We start from the raw sequence: 22,603 nt of genomic DNA, 5'->3' as shown, positions 1-22,603 counted from the left end.
GTCAGATATCCAGAGTGGTGTTTCACGTATCCCATGGACATTTAATCATATTTTGGTTTTGTTTAATTCATGGACATTATTTTAGTGATTAATGTGCACAGGTTTATTTGCACATAACAAAATATTTTTCACTGTTAAAATATTTTTCACTGTTAAAATATTTTTCACTGTATATCTTTCACTGTATATCCAATCCAGCGCTGCGCTCTTTATATACATTTTTAGTGGTGCCCCCTATCAGGGTTATAGCGTATAGCTGCAGGATATTTCTTCATAGGTTTATATTTTATATTTGTACACATGAGCACAATATATATTTTTTCATAGATTTATATCTTCATTTACAACAATTTACACCTAGCGCAAATTTTTCCTTTTTAGAATAACCATATATTAATATAGTGTGACCAAATCCCCCTATTTTTTGATAATGTTTTTTGAAAATGTCTAGGTGTTTTAAATAAGCCTTGCAGGAGGTAAATGTCATTTTGCATGTGTGAGCTGTAATATTTTGTTCTGTTTGTATGGTCTTATCGCTGCAACTTCTTTAATGCATCTTTTAGGGTGTGCCCCCCAAATATCTTGTTTGTCCTCCTCGGCGGCTTCCCCCTGCGTCTCCTCGGCGGTTTCTCCCTGCATCTCCTCCTCGGCGGCTTCCCCCTGCGCCTCCTCCTCGGTATCTCCTCCTCTGTGGCTTCCCCCGGCGTCTCCTCCTCGGCGGCTTCCCCCTGTGTCTTCTCCTCGGCGGGCTTCCCCCTTCGTCTCCTCCTCGGCAGGCTTCCCCCTGCGTCTCCTCCTCGGCAGGCTTCCCCCTGCGTCTCCTCCTCAGCAGCTTCCCCCTGCATCTCCTCCTCGGCGGCTTCCCCCTGCGTCTCCTCCTTGGCGGTTTCTCCCTGCATCTCCTCCTCGACAGCTTCCCCCTGCGTCTCCTCCTCGGCGGTTTCTCCCTGCATCTCCTCCTCGGTGGTTTCTCCCTGCATCTCCTCCTCGGCGGCTTCCCCCTGCGCCTCCTCCTCGGTATCTCCTCCTCTGTGGCTTCCCCCTGCATCTCCTCGGCGGCTTCCCCCTGTGTCTCCTCCTCGGCGGCTTCCCCCTGTGTCTTCTCCTCGGCGGGCTTCCCCCTTCGTCTCCTCCTCGGCAGGCTTCCCCCTGCGTCTCCTCCTCGGCAGGCTTCCCCCTGCGTCTCCTCCTCGGCAGGCTTCCCCCTGCGTCTCCTCCTCAGCAGCTTCCCCCTGCATCTCCTCCTCGGCGGCTTCCCCTGCGTCTCCTCCTTGGCGGTTTCTCCCTGCATCTCCTCCGCGACAGCTTCCCCCTGCGTCTCCTCCTCGGCGGTTTCTCCCTGCATCTCCTCCTCGGCGGTTTCTCCCTGCATCTCCTCCTCGGCGGCTTCCCCCTGCGCCTCCTCCTCGGTATCTCCTCCTCTGTGGCTTCCCCCTGCATCTCCTCGGCGGCTTCCCCCTGTGTCTCCTCCTCGGCGGCTTCCCCCTGTGTCTTCTCCTCGGCGGGCTTCCCCCTTCGTCTCCTCCTCGGCAGGCTTCCCCCTGCGTCTCCTCCTCGGCAGGCTTCCCCCTGCGTCTCCTCCTCAGCAGCTTCCCCCTGCATCTCCTCCTCGGCGGCTTCCCCCTGCGTCTCCTCCTTGGCGGTTTCTCCCTGCATCTCCTCCTCGACAGCTTCCCCCTGCGTCTCCTCCTCGGCGGTTTCTCCCTGCATCTCCTCCTCGGTGGTTTCTCCCTGCATCTCCTCCTCGGCGGCTTCCCCCTGCGCCTCCTCCTCGGTATCTCCTCCTCTGTGGCTTCCCCCTGCATCTCCTCGGCGGCTTCCCCCTGTGTCTCCTCCTCGGCGGCTTCCCCCTGTGTCTCCTCCTCAGCGGCTTCCCCCTGCGTCTCCTCCTCGGCGGGCTTCCCCCTGCGTCTCCTCCTCGGCGGCTTTCCCCTGCATCTCCTCCTCGGCGGTTTCTCCCTGCATCTCCTCCTCGGCGGCTTCCCCCTGCGCCTCCTCCTCGGTATCTCCTCCTCTGTGGCTTCCCCCTGCATCTCCTCGGCGGCTTCCCCCTGTGTCTCCTCCTCGGCGGCTTCCCCCTGTGTCTCCTCCTCGGCGGCTTCCCCCTGCGTCTCCTCCTCGGCGGGCTTCCCCCTGCGTCTCCTCCTCGGCGGTTTCTCCCTGCATCTCCTCCTCGGCGGCTTTCCCCTGCATCTCCTCCTCGGCGGTTTCTCCCTGCATCTCCTCCTCGGCGGCTTTCCCCTGCATCTCCTCCTCGGCGGTTTCTCCCTGCATCTCCTCCTCGGCAGCTTCCCCCTGCACCTCCTCCTCGGTATCTCCTCCTCTGTGGCTTCCCCCTGCATCTCCTCGGCAGCTTCCCCCTGTGTCTCCTCCTCGGCGGCTTCCCCCTGTGTCTCCTCCTCGGCGGCTTCCCCCTGCGTCTCCTCCTCAACGGCCAATATGGTCAATTCTTCACTCAGTCAATCGGGTCAAAGGACCCGCTTCCTGATTGGCCGGGAGGAGAATCAGGAGGCCAATAGTGAATATTAATTCACCATTGTCACACAACTGGGTGGGCTCAGAGCTCAGTGCTCTGCGCTCCCCGAGCCCACTCTTTTTTTTAAGCCAATTAGAGCCTCAGGCTCTAATCACGTGCTTCTAAATAAAACAAACAAAAAAAAAAAAAATTGAAATCCACGCTTCCGGAGCCCTGCATGTAGATTAGGGGCTGGGCGCATGGATTGGGGGGCGCCCCTGCTGGAGCGGCCGCCACTGGAATAAAAATCCAGTGAATGAAAGGGGCGGGCCATGGACAGTCAGGCTGCGGTGGAAAGGGCAAGATAATACTGGATATCCTTCAGCCAGGAAATTAGGCTCTCTCTGACTATCTGCAGCTTCTAGTTCACATTGTGAGAAGCTGTGGACCTGCAGGGATCTCCAAGCGCATCCCTACTGTACATCCTTGCAGGACCAATGAACTGATCGCAAGGCAGTCAATCCGGAGATCCATGCAGAGCAGAATATTTGGAGATCCATGCAGGTCTGTACAGTCAAACACCTGTCATTCATTTCTTTATAGATAGTACAGATGACTGCTATATGAGAGCTGTACTATTCCATAATGGATAGTGTAATGATTCGGTTCTGCCACTAGATGGCAGGATGTAAAACTGAGTATTTGCATTTGTTACATGTATCTTTCTTATTGTAACATTGTGATGTATTATATATATATTAATTATACACACACACAGTGTATGTATACAGTGTGTATGTGTTTGTGTATATATATATATATATAGATATATATATATTCCCCATTGGAAGATTTCCCCTCTTTTACTTTTCTGAGGACAACCCAAAATTTGGGATTTACTTTCACATACAATGATAATGACAAACAGGACAAATAGAGAGGGGGAATCTCTTAGAGCCCATTCACACAGGGGCAACTTTGGATCCGTCTTCAAGTCGCCCCTAGTCGCCTCAAGTCGCGCTACATGAATAAATCAATGTAAGTGAATGGATCTGTCTTAATGCACACTACTGCAGTCGCTCCGACTTCAGAAAAGGTTCCTGTACTACTTCAATCCGACTTGAAGGCAACTTGTACCCATTGATTTCAATGGAAGTTGCCTCCAAGTCTGATCACTGTTCATACTGAGGCAACTTTACAGGAAGCAGAAGGGAAACCGAAAGTAATTTCCTCCACTAAACAGCCAGCCCCCTCCTTCTCACACACAGCTGATAAGCTTTCATTGGCCACTTGTAAAGTTCCCTGTCCTGGAGGCGACTTCAAGTTGTGTTGTAAGTTGCCCCAAGTCGTGCTGTGATTCATACTCAAGTCGTGTCCAAGTTGCCTCCCAAAGTCGTGCTGGAAGTCGTGTTGCCCCTGTGTGAATGGGCTCTCAGTTGGGGACACGTGTGGGTGGAGCCACGCAGGGCCGTGCTGATTTAAAAGAATGACAGCTAGTATGGGGAACTTCTCCCCGTACTGCTGTCACAGGGAGGGGGGGGGGAATCGGCGGGTGGCTGCAGCATTGGGATCATGTTACATTTCCACCCTAAAAACAGATGGAACATGTAACATGTTCCCAAAGGGTGAACTTATCCTTTAATAATGGATAGTGTAATGAATCAGTTCTGCCACTAGATGGCAGGATGTGAAACCTGAGTAATTGCATTTGTTACATGTATCTTTTTTATTGTTACATCTTTCCATTATACTGCATGTACATACTATATACAGTGCCTTGAAAAACTATTCATACCCCTTGAAATTTTTCACATTTTGTCATGTTACAACCAAAAACGTAATTGTATTTTATTGGGATTTATTGGGATTTTATTATGTGTAAGTGGCACATAATTGTGAAGTGGAAGGAAAATGATAAATGGTTTTTAAATTTTTTTTACAAATAAATATGTGAAAAGTGTGACGTGCGTTTGTATTCAGCCCCCTTTACTATGATACCCCTAACTAAAACCTAGTGCAGGGGTCTCATACTGGCGGCCCTCCAGCTGTTGCGAAACTACAAGTCCCATGAGGCATTGCAAGGCCGACAGTTACTCCCACAGGCAGAGGCATGATGGGACTTGTAGTTTCACAACAGCGAGAAGGCCGCCAGTTTGAGACCCCCAATCTAGTGGAACTGCCTTCAGAAGTCATCTAATTAGTAAATAGAGTCCACCTGTGTGTAATTTAATCTCGGTATGAATACAGCTGTTCTGTGAAGGCCTCAGAGGTTTGTTAGAGAATCTTAGTGGGCAAACAGCATCATGAAGGCCAAGGAACACACCAGACAGGTCAGGGATAAAGTTGTGGAGAAGTTTAAAGCAGGGTTAGGTTATAAAAAAAATATCCCAAGGTTTGAACATCTCACGGAGCTCTGTTCAATCCATCATCCGAAAATGGAAAGAGTATGGCACAGCTGCAAACCTACCAAGACATGGCCGTCCACCTAAACTGACAGGCCGGGCAAGGAGAGCATTAATAATTTGGTTGCTTGTACGTATGTTTTTTGTTTTTTAAATATAAACAAACCGCAACAAAAAATGTAAAACTTTTCAATAAAAAATCTATAGAAAATAAAAATAAGAGAAGCAGCCAAGAGGCCCATGGTAACTCCGGAGGAGCTGCAGAGATCCACAGCTCAGGTGGGAGAATCTGTCCACAGGACAACTATTAGTCGTGATCTCCACAAATCTGGTCTTTATGGAAGAGCGGCAAGAAGAAAGACATTGGTGAAAGAAAACCATAAGAAGTCCCGTTTGCAAGAAACCATATTGGGGACACAACAAACATGTGGAAGAAGGTGCTCTGGTCAGATGAGACCAAAATGGGACTTTTTGGCCTAAAATCAAAACGCTATGTGTGGCAGAAAACTAACACTGCACATCACCCTGAACACACCATCCCCACCGTGAAACATGGTGGTGGCAGCATCATGTTGTGGGAATGCTTTTCTTCAGCAGGGACAGGGAAGCTGGTCAGAGTTGATGGGAAGATGGATGGAGCCAAATACAGGGCAATCTTAGAAGAAAACCTGTTAGGCCGCGCACACACGAGCGGAATGTCCGATAGAAAAAGTCAGACAGAGTCTTTTCATCGTATAATCAGCTCGTGTGTATGCCTCATCGGACCTTTTTTTTTCGAAAATTCTGACGGACCTAGAAATAGAACATGTTCTAAATCATTCCGCCGGAACCAGTTCCTATCAGGAAAACCGATCGTCTGTATGTTATTCCGACGGACCAAAAACAACTCATGCTCTGAAGCAAGGAAAAGACAGAAGCTATTGGCTACTGGCTATTGAATGCCCTTTTTCTAGTCCCGTCCTACGTGCTGTACGTCACCTCGTTCTGGACGGTTGGACTTTAGTTTGACCCTGTGTAGGCAAGTCGGAGCTCCGTCGGAGAAACCTTCGGAGTTTAGTCCGACGGCAAAACCGGTCGTGTGTGCGCGGCATTAGAGTCTGCAAAAGACTTGAGACTGGGATGGAGGTTCACCTTCCAGCAGGACAACGACCCTAAACATACAGCCAGAGCTACAATGGAATGGTTTAGATCAAAGCATATTCATGTGTTAGAATGGTCCAGTCAAAGTCCAGACCTAAATCCAATTGAGAATCTGTGGTAAGACTTGAAAATCGCTGTTCACAGACGCTCTCCATCCAATCTGACAGAGCTTGAGATATTTTGCAAAGAACAATGGGCAAAAATATCACTCTCTAGATGTGCAAAGCTGGTAGAGACATCCCCAAAAAGACTTGTAGCTGTAATTGCAGTGAAAGGCGGTTCTACAAAGTATTGACTCCGGGGGGCGCCATACAAATGCACACCACACTTTTCACATATTTATTTGTAAAAAAAATTGGAAAACCATTTATCATTTTCCTTCCACTTCACAATTATGTGCCACTTTGTGTTCGTCTATCACATAAAATCCCAATAAAATACATTTACGTTTTTGGTTGTAACATGAGAAAATGTGGAAAATTTCAATGGGTGTGATGAATGTTTCTTCATATTGGTGTGTGGGTAGTTGTTGTGTCATTTTGTCTTTTGGAATGCCTACAGACCACCGGCACTGGCAGAATTTAGACACATGGAGTGACGCCATACCTGGTCAGGGTTCCCGGCCTTTATGTCTTTCTTGGATATCTCCAGCAAAGCAGAGAATTTGGTGGTCAGGTTCCAGGATCCGTCTGCATTCTGCAGGGATATCAGCCAAACTGGAGTGGTGGGTGGTGACAGGGGGGGGAGGGGGGTAAATAAAAAAATGAAAGATTTATCATACAAGATAGAAATCCTATCAGATAACAGATATCTGTGTTATTCTGGCTTTCACATTTTTACAGGCTAGCTCGTCATTTTAAAAAAAAATGTATCTAAAGCCCAGCTCAGGCTGCCCTGGACATACAGGAGAGTGGCGCTACACTCCGCTGCATTCTGGAGCTTCCCACCACTAGACAAATTAGTTTAGTTCCAAATTCGTTTTTTTAACAAATTTTGTCAAATTCATTAATTCCGAAATTTCCGAAATTTCAAATTTCTGAAATTTTGAATTTCCAAATTTTTAAAATTTCTGAAATTCGAATATTTGAAATTTCATAAATTTTGAAAATTCAATAATTTGGAAATTTGAAAATCCAAAAAAAAAAAAGAATGAAAATTCAAAAACCCGAAAATCTGAAATAACTAACTAATAAATATTAAATTATAGGTATTGAAATTTCCCTTCAAATTCGTATTTTGGAATTTTTGAATTTCCGAAAATTCAAAAGTTCGGAATTTGAAAATTCGGAAATTCAAAATTCAGACATTTCGGAAATTTGAAAATCCAAATTTTCAGATTTCCGAATTTTCGAAAAAAGCAAAAAAAACGAATGAAACAAAAACAAATTTTTTTTTTGTCAGTGCACATGTCTACCCAGAAGAAGACAAGAAAGAGGACCTGTGATGTCAGGACTGGACCAAATACAGAAATTTGATATATATATATATATATATATATATATATATATATATATATATAGTATGTATGCAACAGTTTTTTATCACAAATGGTGGTAGGTGGATGGAGGGCACAAAGTAGAGCTGGGCGTTAGAGATTTGTAGATTATCTACTAAACGGACCTTTTACTAGCTCGGGGCAATTGCATTCACTGAATGATTGTTAAGATAAGACCCCAATCATATGGGCACTGACACCCATACTGCAAGCATGAGGTATTTGTTTTCGCTTCGGTAGCCTCCCCGAGCTGTGTGCAGACAGCCTATGGAAGTGGTTGATGACGCCACGGCTGCACAGACACAGCTGCATGTAAAAACTCAACAGGCATGCAGGAATAGGTGAACTGATCAGAACGCATGCGGTCTCCATTCTGGATCCCCAACAGAGTTCCCCTTTACATCAGTGTCCCTTTACATTAGGGGCTCCTCTTACATCTGGCTCCCCATCAGGTTTCCCCCCCCCCTTACATCAGGGTTCCCATCAGCCTGCCCCTCCCCCACAGTCCCCGTCAGAGCCCCCATATATCAAGGACCCCTCTTACATAAAGTTCAACATCAGAGTCCCCCATGCATCAGGGTCCCTAACAGAGTTCTACTTACATCAAAGTCACCATCAGAGTCCCCTTACATCAGGAACCCTCTTACATCTGGATCCCCATCAGAGTCCCCCATACATCAGGGTCCACATCAGAGTCCCCCATACATCAGGGTCCCCATCAGACCTCCCCTTACATCAGAGTCCCCTTACATCAGGGACCCTCTTACATCTGGATCCCCATCAGAGTCCCCCATACATCAGAGTCCCCCATACATCATCAGGGTCCCCATCAGACCTCCCCTTACATCAGAGTCCCCTTACATTAGGGGCTCCTCTTACATCTGGATCCCCATCAGACGTCTTCCCCTTACCACGGAGTCCCCATCAGCGGCCCCTCTTACATCAGGTTCAACATCAGAGTCCCCCATTGTATCAGGGTCCTTAGCAGACTTCCCTTTACCTCAGAGCCCCCCATCAGACTCCCTTTACATCATGGCCCCTCTTACAGCTGGGTGTTCATTAGAGTCCTCCTTTACACCAGGGTCCCCATCACCCTTACCATGGAGTCCCCATATATCAGGGGCCCCTCTTACATCAGGTTCAACATCAGAGTCCTCCCCATGTATCAGGGTCCTTAGCAGACTTCCCCTTACATTAGGGCCCCTCTTACAGCTGGGTCTCCATTAGATTCCTCCTTTACATCAGGGACCCCATCAGAGTCCCTCCTCAAATCTGTATCACCATCAGAGTCCCCCCTTATATCAGTGTCCCCATCAAAGTCCCCCCTTATATCAGTGTCCCCCATCCCAACAGTCCCTCAAGTTAGTGATACAAATGATCCAGAATAACTGTACTGTACCTGCTTCTGGACCATCTAAATAATGACCATGGCTGAAATCGTAATCTGTAATAAGGAAGACATCCTATTAATAATGACATTTTATATCATCCCAGTAATACGGAATCACAAACAATGAATGAACTGGACCCAACCCTGATTTAGAGGAAATTGGACTGTCCTATGGGGAATAGAGGTTCACTGCCGATTTGCTCCACCAGCACCATACCCATAACCATCAACCCATAGCCTGATAAAGGGGTCCCTTCCAAGTCTACTTTTTAATAAGCAGAGACCACAGTGCACCCCACCATTTGGACACACTGCTTTTCAGAGCTCAAGATCCCCACCTGGAGGTCACAGAGTGAACGGGCCATAGGACAAACATGTCTTATACTGAACAGCACCACCATGACATAAAAATCCCAGCTAAGCTTAATAAAAACTCCAAATAATCACAGTGATGTGTCGTACCCCATAGGGCTGTATGGCACACGAGTAACCCTTTCAATACCAGAACCGTTTTTTGGGCCTTTTGCACATGAAAAATTTTAGACCAAAAAGATTAGCTAAAACCCCCCGAAAGCAGCAACCTGGAAAAATAAAACAGTGGTAGTTCCAGCTTTTTATGTCATAGGATATTAGCACAACGGCTTATTTACCGCAACTGTTCAGTAAAAAATACACTAAAGTTACATTTTGTGCACCCACACGCATTTTTGGTAAAATATAAAAGATGAGCTTGCGGTGAGTAAAAAGGCACCAAACATGTCATGTGGTAAAAATTGCACGCACCAGTGAAACAGCGACAAACTTCAATACACAACATTTTCCATAGGCAATGCTTTAAAAGCTCCTATAGGTCATCATTTTGGATTTTACTGTGAATAATGGGCCTAGAATTATTGCCTGTGAGGCGATATGTGACATGTGTAGCACAACTGATGTTTTCATACATAGGTGCCCCTGGTCCATGCATTTAGGTATGATTGTGCATGTACACGGGGTCTCAACATTTTTAGGCTTTTTTTTTTTTAGTGCTTGGGTGTACCTTTTTTGTATACTTTTTTCACTTAACTACATTGCTACCACATAGGGGACCAATAGGTAGACCTGTGTTAGAAAACCAGGGACTCCACAATTTCTCAAAATGTACAGAATTTCCTATGGAAGGAATATAGCTTTTTTCTAGTTTTATGGTGAAGTTAATTCAGGAAACCCTGACCCTCATCAAGGCTGGGTGGGGGATTTCCAATATTGTACTATGAGCTTCGGGCTTGAAGTCATACTCTCTTTAGGGCAAAAAAAAAGCTACGGGTGTCAGAAGACCAAAAAGAATTTGCAAGGTTTGCCAAATGTCTAACCGGTATTTACCAAGATTTGGATATTGCCACAGAAGGACCTCTTGAACTGAACTTTACCTGGCTGTGGGCCATGATGAACATGACCTTCACAATTATGTGGATTTGTAAGACATCCTGTCACTGAGATACTTCTACATCAAAGCCTAAACCCTGAATTTTCAGCATTTAGTGGTATTCCTTTTGTCCCTGGAGCAACATGGATACAATCTATTAGAAGTACTCTAGGAGCAACAAGGACTGCATTATATAGAACCCACCAGAGATTGAGGGTCTGCATTGTATAGTACCCACAAAAGACTGGAGTCTACATTTAAAAATGCTACAAGAGACTGGGGTCAGTGTTGTATTATATCCACCAGAGACCGGGGTCTGCTTTATATAGTACCCACCAAAGACTGGGGTCTGCATTGTATAATACCCACCAAAGTATCCGCCTAAGCCTTGTGGTCTATATTGTATATTACCTATGAGAAACTGGAATCTACATTGTATAGAATCCACAAGAGATTGGAGTTTACATTGTATAGAACCTACCAAAGCCTGGAGTCAACATTGTAGCACCCAAAGCAATAGAGACCCCAGTCTCTGGTGGATCTCTATTGCTTTGTACCCACCAGAGACTGGGGTGTGCATAACGTAATAAAAAAGTCAAAAATCAAACTTCACCAACATGTGAATTCTTCACCGCTCTCTCTCAATTGGACTCACCAGATGAAAAATTGGATATATCAACTAGAGGACAACACTCTCCACAAATGATCATCAATCAGTTTTTCTCTCAACAATTACAGCATATTATGGGAAAGAAAAAAGGAGGAGGCTTCCATAGCGTAAAAAATATCTCACAGGCGTGTTAAGAAAACGATTTGGCCTGTTACTCCCTAGTGTCGGGCAGGCACTCTTCAAATGTGAGTGGAATGCAAATAGTTTAACAAGCCTGTGAGGTTTTTTTTTTTTTTTTACACTATGGAAGCCTCCTTCCTTTTTCTTTTCCGTGATATGCGGTGAGTCCAATTGAGAGAGAGCCGTGAAGGATTCACATGTTGGTGAAGTTTGCTTTTTGCGTTTTTTGTGATAATCACATAAGGAGAGACTGTTCACTCATTTGGTATATTTTTTGTTTATTATTTCAATATAGATATTCATCGTTGCACATTTTTTGATATTTTTTGCACCTTATCTCAGCAACTTTATAGTATGTTGCATAGAGTTTATATTATGCACTAGCACTTTATAGATATTGCATATTGAATTGGTTTAACACATTATATATATATATATATATATATATATATATATATATATATATATATATATATATATATATATATATATATATACCGTATCTCACAAAAAGTGAGTACACCCCTCACATTTTTGTAAATATTTTATTATATCTTTTCATGTGACAACACTGAAGAAATGACATTTTGCTACAATGTAAAGTAGTGAGTGTACAGCTTGTATAACAGTGTAAATTTGCTGTCCCCTCAAAATCACTCAACACACAGCCATTAATGTCTAAATCGCTGCCAACAAAAGTGAGTACACCCCTAAGTGAAAATGTCCAAATTGGGCTCAAAGCGCCAATATTTTGTGTGGCCAGCATTATTTTCCAGCACTGCCTTAACCCTCTTGGGCATGGAGTTCACCAGAGCTTCACAGGTTGCCAATGGAGTCCTCTTCCACTCCTCCATGACAACATCACGGAGCTGGTGGATGTTAGAGACCTTGCACTCCTCCACCTTCCATTTGAGGATGCCCCACAGATGTTCAATAGGGTTTAGGTCTGGAGACATGCTTGGCCAGTCCATCACCTTTACCCTCAGCTTCTTTAGTAAGGCAGTGGTCATCTTGGAGGTGTGTTTGGGGTCGTTATGTTGGAATACTGCCCTGCGGCCCAGTCTCTGAAGGGAGGAGATCATGCTCTGCTTCAGTATATCACAGTACATGTTGGCATTCATGGTTCCCTCAATGAACTGTAGCTCCCCAGTACCGGCAGCACTCATGCAGCCCCAGACCATGACACTCCCACCACCATGCTTGACTGTAGGCAAGACACACTTGTCTTTGTACTCCTCACCTGGTTGCCGCCACACACGCCTGACACCATCTGAACCAAATAAGTTTATCTTGGTCTCATCAGACCACAGGAGATGGTTCCAGTAATCCATGTCCTTAGTCTGCTTGTCTTCAGCAAACTGTTTGCTGGCTTTCTTGTGCATTATCTTTAGAAGAGGTTTCCTTCTGGGACGACAGCCATGCAGACCAATTTGATGCAGTGTGCGGCGTATGGTCTGAGCACTGACAGGCTGACCCCCCCCACCCCTTCAACCTCTGCAGCAATGCTGGCAGCACTCATACGTCTATTTCCCAAAGACAACCTCTGATCGTTCTTTGGTCGACCATGGCGAGGCCTGTTCTGAGTGGAACCTGTCCTGTTAAACCGCTGTATGGTCTTGGCCACCATGCTGCAGCTCAGTTTCAGGGTCTTGGCAATCTTTTTATAGCCTAGGCCATCTTTATGTAGAGCAAAAATTTTTTTTCAGATCCTCAGAGAGTTCTTTGCCACAAGGTGCCATGTTGAACACCCAGTGACCAGTATGAGAGAGTGAGAGCGATATCAAATTTAACACACCTGCTCCCCCATTCACACCTGAGACCTTGTAACACTAATGAGTCACATGACACCGGGGAGGGAAAATGGCTAATTGGGCCCAATTTGGACATTTTCCCTTAGGGGTGTACTCATTTTCGTTGCCAGCGGTTTAGACATTAATGGCTGTGTGTTGAGTTATTTTGAAGGGACAGAAAATTTACACTGTTATACAAGCTGTACACTCACTACTTTACATTGTAGCAAAGTGTCATTTCTTCAGTGTTGTCACATGAAAAGATAGAATAAAATATTTGCAAAAATGTGAAGGGTGTACTCACTTTTGTGAGATACTGTATGTTATAAGTTGTAGTATTCACCTTTTCAGATTGTAAAGTTTTTTTGTGGGTGGATTAGCGCTATTCTTATCACTTTACACAGTACATAACATTGTACCCACCAGAGACTGTGGTGGGCATAGCATTGTACCCACCAGAGACTGTGGTGGGCATAGCATTGTACCTACCAGAGACTGTGGTGGGCATAGCATTGTACCCACCAGAGACTGCGGTGGGCATAGCATTGTACCCACCAGAGACTGGGGTCTATATTGTAGAGCATTGTTCATTAGCAGTACTGAAATAAATGCAGACAAAAGAGTCACAGAGCCCTGGAAAACACTCACACAGTTCCTCCAATTTCAAATGGCACTTACCATTTCTGCCAGTCATGTGATGGGAATGTGACACGGGGTGCAGAGAATGTCCACAGTGAATGTGGGGGTTATGTGCATACTCTGAGAATGTCACATCTTCTGAAAAGAAAGGATACATGATGAGAGAAGATGGACAGATGATGAGGAATTATTATACAGACCCCTGCCCCCTCAAAGAGTGAAAATGATTTGACAATAAGTTATGCCGTCAACAAAGTGTACCAGTCATGTCACAATGGACAAGGATAGAGAACATATTGTGCATCCTGCCCTCGTTTTTTAAACATTTTTGTTGTAATATGCTCCTAAAGCTTCCACTTTGTTTATACACATTACCATAGCAGTGCTAGGAGGTTACGTTTTGCAAGAGTTAGGTGCTATCACCGTCGGTGTGTTGAGGGGAAGAAGGAATGAGCATGAGATTTACATGTACCCAACATGTCACGCTTCAAAATTGTGCCCGCTCGTGGAATGGCGTCAAACTTTTTATCCTTAAAAATCTCCATTGGCAACGTTTAAAAAATTCTACAGGTTGCATGTTTTGAGTTACAGAGGAGGTCTAGGACTAGAATTATTGCTCTCGCTCTACCGGTCGCGGCGATACCTCACATGTGTGGTTTGAACACCGTTTTCATATGCGGGCGCTACTCACGTATGCGTTCGCTTCTGCGCATGGGCTCGTCGGGACGGGACGCTTTAAAAAAAAAAACAATTTTCTTATTCATTTTACTTTATTTTATTGATTTTAAAACTGTTTTGTTTAAAAAAATTAAAAAAAAATTTGGGTCACTTTTATTCCTATTACAAGGAATGTGAACATCCCTTGTAATAGAAAAAAGCATGACAGGTCCTCTTAAATATGAGATCTGGGGGGTCAAAAAGACCTCAGATCTCATATTTGGACTTAAATGCAATTAAAAAAAAAAACATTTTGTCATTTGAAAAATGACAACAAAAAAATGGCCCTTTAAGAGCTGTGGGCGGAAGTGACGTTTTGACGTCGCTTCAGCCCTGCTATGGTATGGAAACGAGTGGGGGTCATCTTCCCCTCACTCGTATTCATACCAAGAAAGGAGAAGGACCCGATCGCCTCCGCTGCTACCGACGGCTCCGGTAAGCGGCGGAAGGGCCCCTCTCCCGCCGTTGATAACAGTGATCTCGCAGTGAATCCGCCGCAGAGACCACCATTATAGTAAACAGAACCGCCCACTGAAAAGATGGATACCTCGGTTGTGGCAGCAGCTGCCGTTACCGAGATACCCATCTTTAAAGTGCCGACGTATATATACAGTGGGCGGTCGTTAAGTGGCTAGCAGACTTCTACTTACATCAAAGTCATCATCAGATTCCCCTTACATCAGGGACCCTCTTACATCTGGATCCCCATTAGAGTCTCCCCTTACATCCGAGTCCCCATCAGCCTTCCCCTTACATTGAAGTCTCTATCAGAGTCCCCCATGCCTCAGGGTCCCTAGCAGAGCTCCCCTTACATCACAGCCCCCCCATCAGACTACCTTTACATTAGTGCCCCTCTTACAGCTGGGTGTTCATTAGAGTCCTCCTTTACATCAGGGTCCCCATCAGAGTCCCTTCTTACATTAGGGTCCCCCATACGTCAGGGTCCCCATCAGAGTCCCCCATACATCAGGGTCCCCATCAGACCTCCCCTTACATCAGAGTCCCCTTACATTAGGGGCTCCTCTTACATCTGGATCCCCATTAGACGTCCCCTTACCATGGAGATATATTAGGGGCCCCTCTTACATCAGGTTCAACATCAGAGTCCCCCCCATGTATCAGGGTCCTTAGCAGACTTCCCCTTACATCGGGGCCCCTCTTACAGCTGAGTCTCCATTAGATTCCTCCTTTACATCAGGGACCCCAGCAGATTCCTTCCTCAAATCTGTGTCCCCATCAAAGTCCCTCCTTATATCAGTGTCCCCATCGAAGTCCCTCCTTACATCTGTGTCCCCATCAAAGTCCCTCCTTATATCAGTGTCCTCATCAAAGTCCCTCCTTACATCTGTGTCCCCATCAAAGTCCCTCCTTATATCAGTGTCCTCATCAAAGTCCCTCCTTACATCTGTGTCCCCATCAAAGTCCCTCCTTATATCAGTGTCCTCATCAAAGTCCCTCCTTACATCTGTGTTCCCATCAAAGTCCCTCCTTATATCAGTGTCCCTATCAAAGTCCCTCCTTACATCTGTGTCCCCCATCCCAACAGTCCCTCAAGTTAGTGAGACAGAAATGATCCAGAATAACTGTACTGTACCTGCTTCTGGACTATCTAAATAATGATCATGGCTGAAATCGGAATCTGTAATAAGGAAGACATCCTATTAATAATGACATTTTATATCATCCCAGTAATACGGAATCACAAACAATGAATGAATTGGACCCAACCCAGATTTAGAGCAAAGTGGGCTGTCCTGTGGGGAATAGAGGTTCACTGCCGATTTGCTCCACCAGTACCATACCCATAACCATCAACCCATAGCCTGATAAAGGGGTCCCTTCCAAGTCTACTTTTTAATAAGCAGAGACCACAGTGCACCCCACCATTTGGACACACTCCCTTTCAGAGCTCAAGATCCCCACCTGGAGGTCACAGAGTGAATGGGCCATAGGACAAACATGTCTTATACTGAACAGCACCACCATGACATAAAAATCCCCTCTAAGCTTAGTAAAAACTCCAAATAATCACAGTGATGTGCCGTACCCCATAGGGCTGTATGGCACACGAGTCACCCTTTCAATACCAGAACCGTTTTTGGGCCTTTTTTGCACATGAAAAATTTTAGACCAAAAGATTAGCTAAACCCCCCCCCGAAAGCAGCAACCTGGAAAAATAAAACAGTGGTAGTTCCAGCTTTTTATGCCAAAGGATATTAGCAGAACAGCTTATTTACCGCAACTGTTCAGTAAAAAAAAATACACTAAAGTTACATTTTGTGCACCCACACGCATTTTTTTTTTAAATAATTTTTTGGTAAAATATAAATGATGAGCTTGTGGCGAGTAAAAAGACACCAAACATGTCAAGTGGTAAAAATTGCACGCACCAGTGAAACAGCGACAAACTTCAATACACAACATTTTCCATAGGCTTTAAAATCTCCTATAGGTCACCCTTTTGGATTTTACCGTGAATAATGGGCCTAGAATTATTGCCTGTGAGGCGATATGTGACATGTGTAGCACAACTGATGTTTTCATACATAGGTGCCCCTGATGGGTGTGTTTAGGTATGATTGTGCATGTACACGGGGTCTCAACATTTTTAGGCTTTTTTTTTTGTGCTTGGGTGTATACTTTTTTTCACTTAACTACATTGCTACCACATAGGGGACCAATAGCACTTTTTTTGTTGTTGTAATATACTCCTAAAGCTTCCACTGTGTTTATACACATTACCATAGCAGTGCTAGGAGGTTATGTTTTGCGAGAGTTAGGTGCCATCACGTCGATGTGTTGAGGGCATGAAGGAATGAGCATGAGATTTACATGTCAAATGACCTCCAGGAACCTGTCATGCCTCCAATCCCACCCACATTAACACCAACTTGCTACAATCTCCATTGCATGATAGGAATTGTTGCATCTTATATCGGCCACATTTGGTGAATTTAGGTGACATGCCCACCTCCATTATACCTCCTCCTGGAGCCCGGATGGCACTACATTTAATAAATAGCGGAGATGTCATCGATTTCCGAATTTCTCAAATTTCCGAAGTTTCAAAACTTCGGAGATTCGAAATTTCAGAAATTCGAATATTAGAAATTTCATTATAAAAAAAGAATGAAAATCTGAAAATTTCAAAATCCCGAAAACCTGAAATAATAACTAACTAATAAATATTAAATTATAGGTATTGGAATTTCCTTTCAAATTCGTATTTTTGAATTTTCGAATTTTTGAATTTTCGAATTCCGAAAATTCTAAAATTTGGAAATCGAAAATTTGGAAATTTGAAAATCTGAATTTTCGGATTTCCAAATGTTCAAATTTCCGAATTTTCGAGTTTTTGAATTTCTGAATTTCCAAAAAAAAAAAAGCAAAAAAAACTGAAACGAAAATGAAACGAAAACAAACAAATTTTTTGTCAGTGCACATGTCTATCCACCACCACAAGAAGAAGACAAGAAAGAGGACCTGTCATGTCAGGACTGGACCAAATACAGAAAAAATTATATATTCATATATATAGTATGTATGCAACTGTTTTTTTTATCACAAATGGTGGTAGGTGGATGGAGGGCACAAAGTAGAGCTGGGCGTTAGAGATTTGTAGATTATCTACTAGACGGACCTTTTACTAGCTCGGGGCAATTGCATTCACTGAATGATTGTTAAGATAAGACCCCAATCATATGGGCACTGACACCCATACTGCAAGCATGAGGCATTTGTTTTCGCTTCGGTAGCCTCCCCGAGCTGTGTGCAGACAGCCTATGGAAGTGGTGGATGACGCCACGGCTGCACAGACACAGCTGCATGTAAAAACTCAACAGGCATGCAGGAATAGGTGAACTGATCAGAACGCATGCGGTCTCCATTCTGGATCCCCAACAAAGTCCCCCTTTTCATCAGGGTCCACATCACACTTCCCCTTTACATCAGTGTCCCTTTACATTAGCAGCTCCTCTTACATCTGGCTCCCGTCAGGTCCCCCTCCCCCCCTACATCAGGGTTCCCATCAGCCTTCCCCTTAAATCAAAGCCCCTGTCAGAGCCCCCATATATTAGGGGCCCTTCTTATGTCAGGTTCAACATCAGAGTCCCCCATGCATCAGGGTCCCTAGCCACTTAAGGGCCGAGCCTGTTTTTCAGACTCGGTGTTTACAAGTTAAAAAAAGTTTTTTGCTAGAAAATTACTTAGGACCCCCAAACATTATATACATTTTTTTTCTAACACTCTAGAGAATAAAATGGCGGCCATTGCAATACTTTTTGTCACACCGTTTTTGCACAGCGGTCTTACAAGCGCACTTTTTTTGGAAAAAATTCACTTTTTTAAATTAAAAAATAAGACAACAGTAAAGTTAGCCCAATTTATTTTTTTTTATATTGTGAAAGATAATGTTATGCCGAGTATATTGATACCCAACATGTCATGCTTCAAAATTGCGCTCCACTCGTGGAATGATGTCAAACTTTTATCCTTAACTACTAGCTGCCCGCCCACTGTCATATGACTGCGGGACGAGGCAGCTCTCGTTCTGCGCGGACGTCATATGATGTGACCGCCTTCCCGAGCCACTAGGGGGCGCGCGCCGCATCACTGGGGACCCGATGCGCGTGCCCGCGACATCCGCCGGGCACCCGCGATTGCCCAGCAACCGAGCAGGACCTGTCAGAGAGGAGAGGAGACCGATGGTGTGTCCCTTGTACATAAGGACACCGATCGGTCACCTCCCCCAGTCAGTCCCCTCCCCCCACAGTTAGAATCACCTCCCTAGGACACGCATTAACCCATCGATCACCCCCTGGTGTTAACTCCTTCCCTGCCAGTCACATTTACACAGTAATGAGTGCATTTTTATAGCACGGATCGCTGTATAAATGTGAATGATCTCAAAAATGTGTCAAAAGTGTCCGATATGTCCGCCGCAATATCGCAGTCACAATAAAAATCGCAGATCGCCGCCATTACTAGTAAAAAATAAATAAATAAATAAATAAAAATGCTATAAATCTATCCCCTATTTGGAGACGCTATAACTTTTGCGCAAACCAATCAATATACGCTTATTGCGATTTTTTTTTTTGCCAAAAATATGTAGAAGAATACGTATCAGCCTAAACTGAAGAAAAAAATTGTTTAAAAAAAAAAATGGATATTTATTAAAGCAAAAAGTAAAAAATATTGTGTTTTTTTTAAAACTTGTCCCTATTCTTTTGTTTATAGCGCAATGAATAAAAACCGCAGAGGTGAGTAAATACCACCAAAAGAAAGCTCTATTTGTGGGGAAAAAATGCTAAAAATGTCATTAGGATATGCATAGAGTGCTAAAAACTTTGGGGTTTGGTCCCGTGTTCTGTCGTTGGTTAGCAATGTTATACAGTGAACCCAGAACGGCAATAAGGCTGGGAATGTCAACCTCACAATTCTTTAAAATTAACAGGGGCACTAGACAGGGGTGCCAACTCTCCCCATTCTTGTTCGCAATGATGATGGAACCTATAGCCAGGGCACTAAGGAGATCTGAAGCCGTGGGTGGAATTCAAGTGGGGACAATTCGGGAGTGTGTGGCACTTTACGCTGACGACTTGCTGCTGTTCCTCCGAGATCCGGGGCCTTCCTTAAAAGCTGCTCTTGAGATTCTTGATAGATTTGCAACTTTCTCTGGCTTGAGAGTGAATTGGGGCAAGTCGTCTATATTGCCACTGGGACATGGGGCACAGGGTGTAAGAGACAATACCCTCCCGCTACAATGGGTTTCCAATATCACCTATTTAGGGGTTAGGGTCACAGATAACATATACAACTACATGAAACTAAATCTTCTCCCCCTAGTGACTAGACTTAAACACAAAGTTCAACTATGGCAGAAGTTACCATTGTCTCTTATGGGGAGGGTGAGTCTATTAAAGATGAAATTTTTGTCTGTCATACTGTATTTTCTGCGCCATTCCCCCATTTGGATTCCGAAATCTTTTTACTCCACTCTCAACGGAATTATTGGGTCCTTCTTATGGCACCCACGGGCACCAAGGATAAGTTTAAAGTCCCTTCAACAACCTTGGGGACGGGGAGGTTTGGCACTTCCAGACTGGCAAAAATATTACTTGGCAGGGCAAATGGTTTTTGCCAGACGCTGGCTGATGGCGGAGGATGGGGACTCTGCTAATGTTCTGGAAGCAGCCTTTATAGGGTCGTATGAAAGTTTAAGTCTAGCACTATACAGAGGGCCAAGGTCGGGGTTACCCATGACTACTTCTAGGAGAGCCACTATTAAAGCATGGGAGGTGGCTACTACCATGGTGTCCCCTAGTTATGTGGGAGTCACACCATCTGCACCACTATGGTTTAACCCAAATCTGCCGCATTTCTGCTCCATTCCAGATCCTGTTGTGTGGTCTGGTAGGGGTGTAAAGAAACTGGAGGATATTGTCAGAGAGGGAGAGCTGCTTCCTTTTGATCAGCTTAAGGCAAGACACGACCTTCCAAACTCTACCTTTTTTCGATTTCTCCAGCTGCGCCATGCTTTTGGAGCGCAGTTCGGGAATCGAAGGGTGGAATATCTCCCTTCCTCACTGGAACTAATGTTAAAAGATGAAGACTTGGCCAAACCACTATCAACTGTTTATAAATCTCTATTCAAGGAAACACCGAGTGGGGTAGTTAAATATAGGGAAAAATGGGAAAGAGAGGTCCCGGAATTGCAAGGAGAGGACTGGGAGGATATGTGGGATCACCCATTTACAAACCTAGTATCAGCTCGTGATCGGCTAATCCAATTCAAATTTCTCCACCGCATCTATCTAACTCCAGCTCGGCTGTTGCGAATTTTTCCATCCACAGATGGAAAGTGCTGGAGATGTAGGCTTCCCCAGGCAGATGCGAAACACATTTTTTGGGACTGTCCGGAAATACATACATTCTGGAGGGAGATTACAGACTGTCTGACCGAGGTGCTCAGTACCCCAGTGCCCTTGACGCCCAGAGTGTGCCTCATTGGGTTGGTGGAGGAAGTGGTGCCATCCTTGGCGCACCGCACCCTGTTGAATATAGGCCTATTTTATGGTAAAAAAGCTATCCTTCTGAAATGGAAGAATGCAGCGGCACCCACACTTTCCTTTTGGAAGGGTTTGGTCAACTCGGTCATACCCTTATATAAGGCCACATATAGAATCAGAGGTTGCCCAAAGAAATTCTCAAAAGTATGGCAACCATGGTTGGATTCAACAATAACGGTAGGCTAAATAACAAATATGCTGTAGGTTTGCGAATTAGCATTGTGAAATAGGACTGGTGGGGGAGAGATAAAGCCATAAGTTCTTGAGGTCCTAATTCTATAGAAGCTGTCAGTATCTCCTGTTATGTGTTTCATATATAATAGTGGGGACGGTTTTCTGTAACACAGAGGACAATATAAATGTATATGTTCAGGGTATAAATACTACATTTAACACTGCAGCCGTGACAGTTGGTCGGGTTAAGGGGGGGGGGGGGAGGGAGTTCAAGGGAGTAGTAGAACTTTGTTAGACAAATGTACAGCCCTACGTGGCAGATTCGAGGATGGGTACGTTGCCCGTCTGGTTGTTGGCGTTTGTTTTTTCTTTTTTGCAAAATAATAAAAAGAATTTAAAAAAAAAAAAAAAAAATGTCATTAGGGTGCAGTGTAACATGACCGCGCAATTGTCATTCAAAATGAGACAGCGCTGAAAGCTGAAAAATGGCCTGGGCAGGAAGGGGGTGAAAGTACCCTGTATTGAGGTGGTTAAAAATCACCATAGGCGACATTAAAAAAATTCTACAGGTTGCATATTTTGAGTTACAGAGGAGGTCTAGGGCTACAATTATTGCTCTCGCTCTACCGATCGCGGCGATACCTCACATGTGTGGTTTGAACACCGTTTTCATATGCAGGCGCTACTCACGTATGCGTTCACTTCTGCGCATCGGGACGGGGCGCTTTAAAAAAAAAAAATTCTTATTTATTTTATTAATTTTAAAACTTTTTTTTTTTAATTTGGGTCATTTTTATTCCTATTACAAGGAATGTAAACATCCCTTGTAATAGAAAAAAGCTCGACAGGTCCTCTATAAAATGAGATCTGCGGTCAAAAAGTCCTCAGATCTCATATTTGGACTTAACTGCAATAAAAAAAATGACAACAAAAAAATGGCCCTTTAAGAGGTATGGCCGGAAGTGACGTTTTGACGTCGCTTCCGCCCTGCTATGGTATGGAGATGGGTGGGGGCCATCTTAGCCTCACTCGTATCCATACTAAGGAAGGAGAAGGACCCGATTGCCTCCGACAGATCCGCTAAGTGGCGGAGGGCCTCTCTCCCGCCGCTGATAACGGTGATCTTGCGGCGGATT

At 44.7% G+C, this 22,603-nt stretch overlaps 1 protein-coding gene across 9 annotated transcripts in view; it reads right to left on the bottom strand.

Annotated features, from left to right (window-relative positions):
• LOC141130929 (von Willebrand factor A domain-containing protein 5A-like) overlaps nucleotides 1-22,603 on the bottom strand; it is a 125,697-nt gene that overhangs the window by 6,940 nt on the left and 96,154 nt on the right. For 5 of the 9 annotated variants that reach the window (XM_073618181.1, XM_073618172.1, XM_073618174.1 and 2 more), the window contains 4 exons: nucleotides 15,818-15,862; nucleotides 13,546-13,644; nucleotides 8,892-8,936; nucleotides 6,604-6,713 (listed from right to left, as the gene is read on the bottom strand). In XM_073618181.1, coding sequence (XP_073474282.1) covers nucleotides 6,604-6,713; nucleotides 8,892-8,936; nucleotides 13,546-13,644; nucleotides 15,818-15,862 — 299 coding nt within the window. The remainder of the gene's footprint in view (nucleotides 1-6,603; nucleotides 6,714-8,891; nucleotides 8,937-13,545; nucleotides 13,645-15,817; nucleotides 15,863-22,603) is intronic. The other 4 variants (XM_073618173.1, XM_073618178.1, XM_073618175.1 and 1 more) reach the window with 2 other exon arrangements.

The sequence above is a fragment of the Aquarana catesbeiana genome, linkage group LG01 (genome assembly GCF_042186555.1).
Source record: "Aquarana catesbeiana isolate 2022-GZ linkage group LG01, ASM4218655v1, whole genome shotgun sequence".
In the NCBI taxonomy this organism is placed as follows: Eukaryota; Metazoa; Chordata; class Amphibia; order Anura; family Ranidae; genus Aquarana; species Aquarana catesbeiana.
The sequence above is the reverse complement of the archived record's forward strand: the minus strand, read 5'-3'. Positions and strand labels throughout refer to the sequence as shown.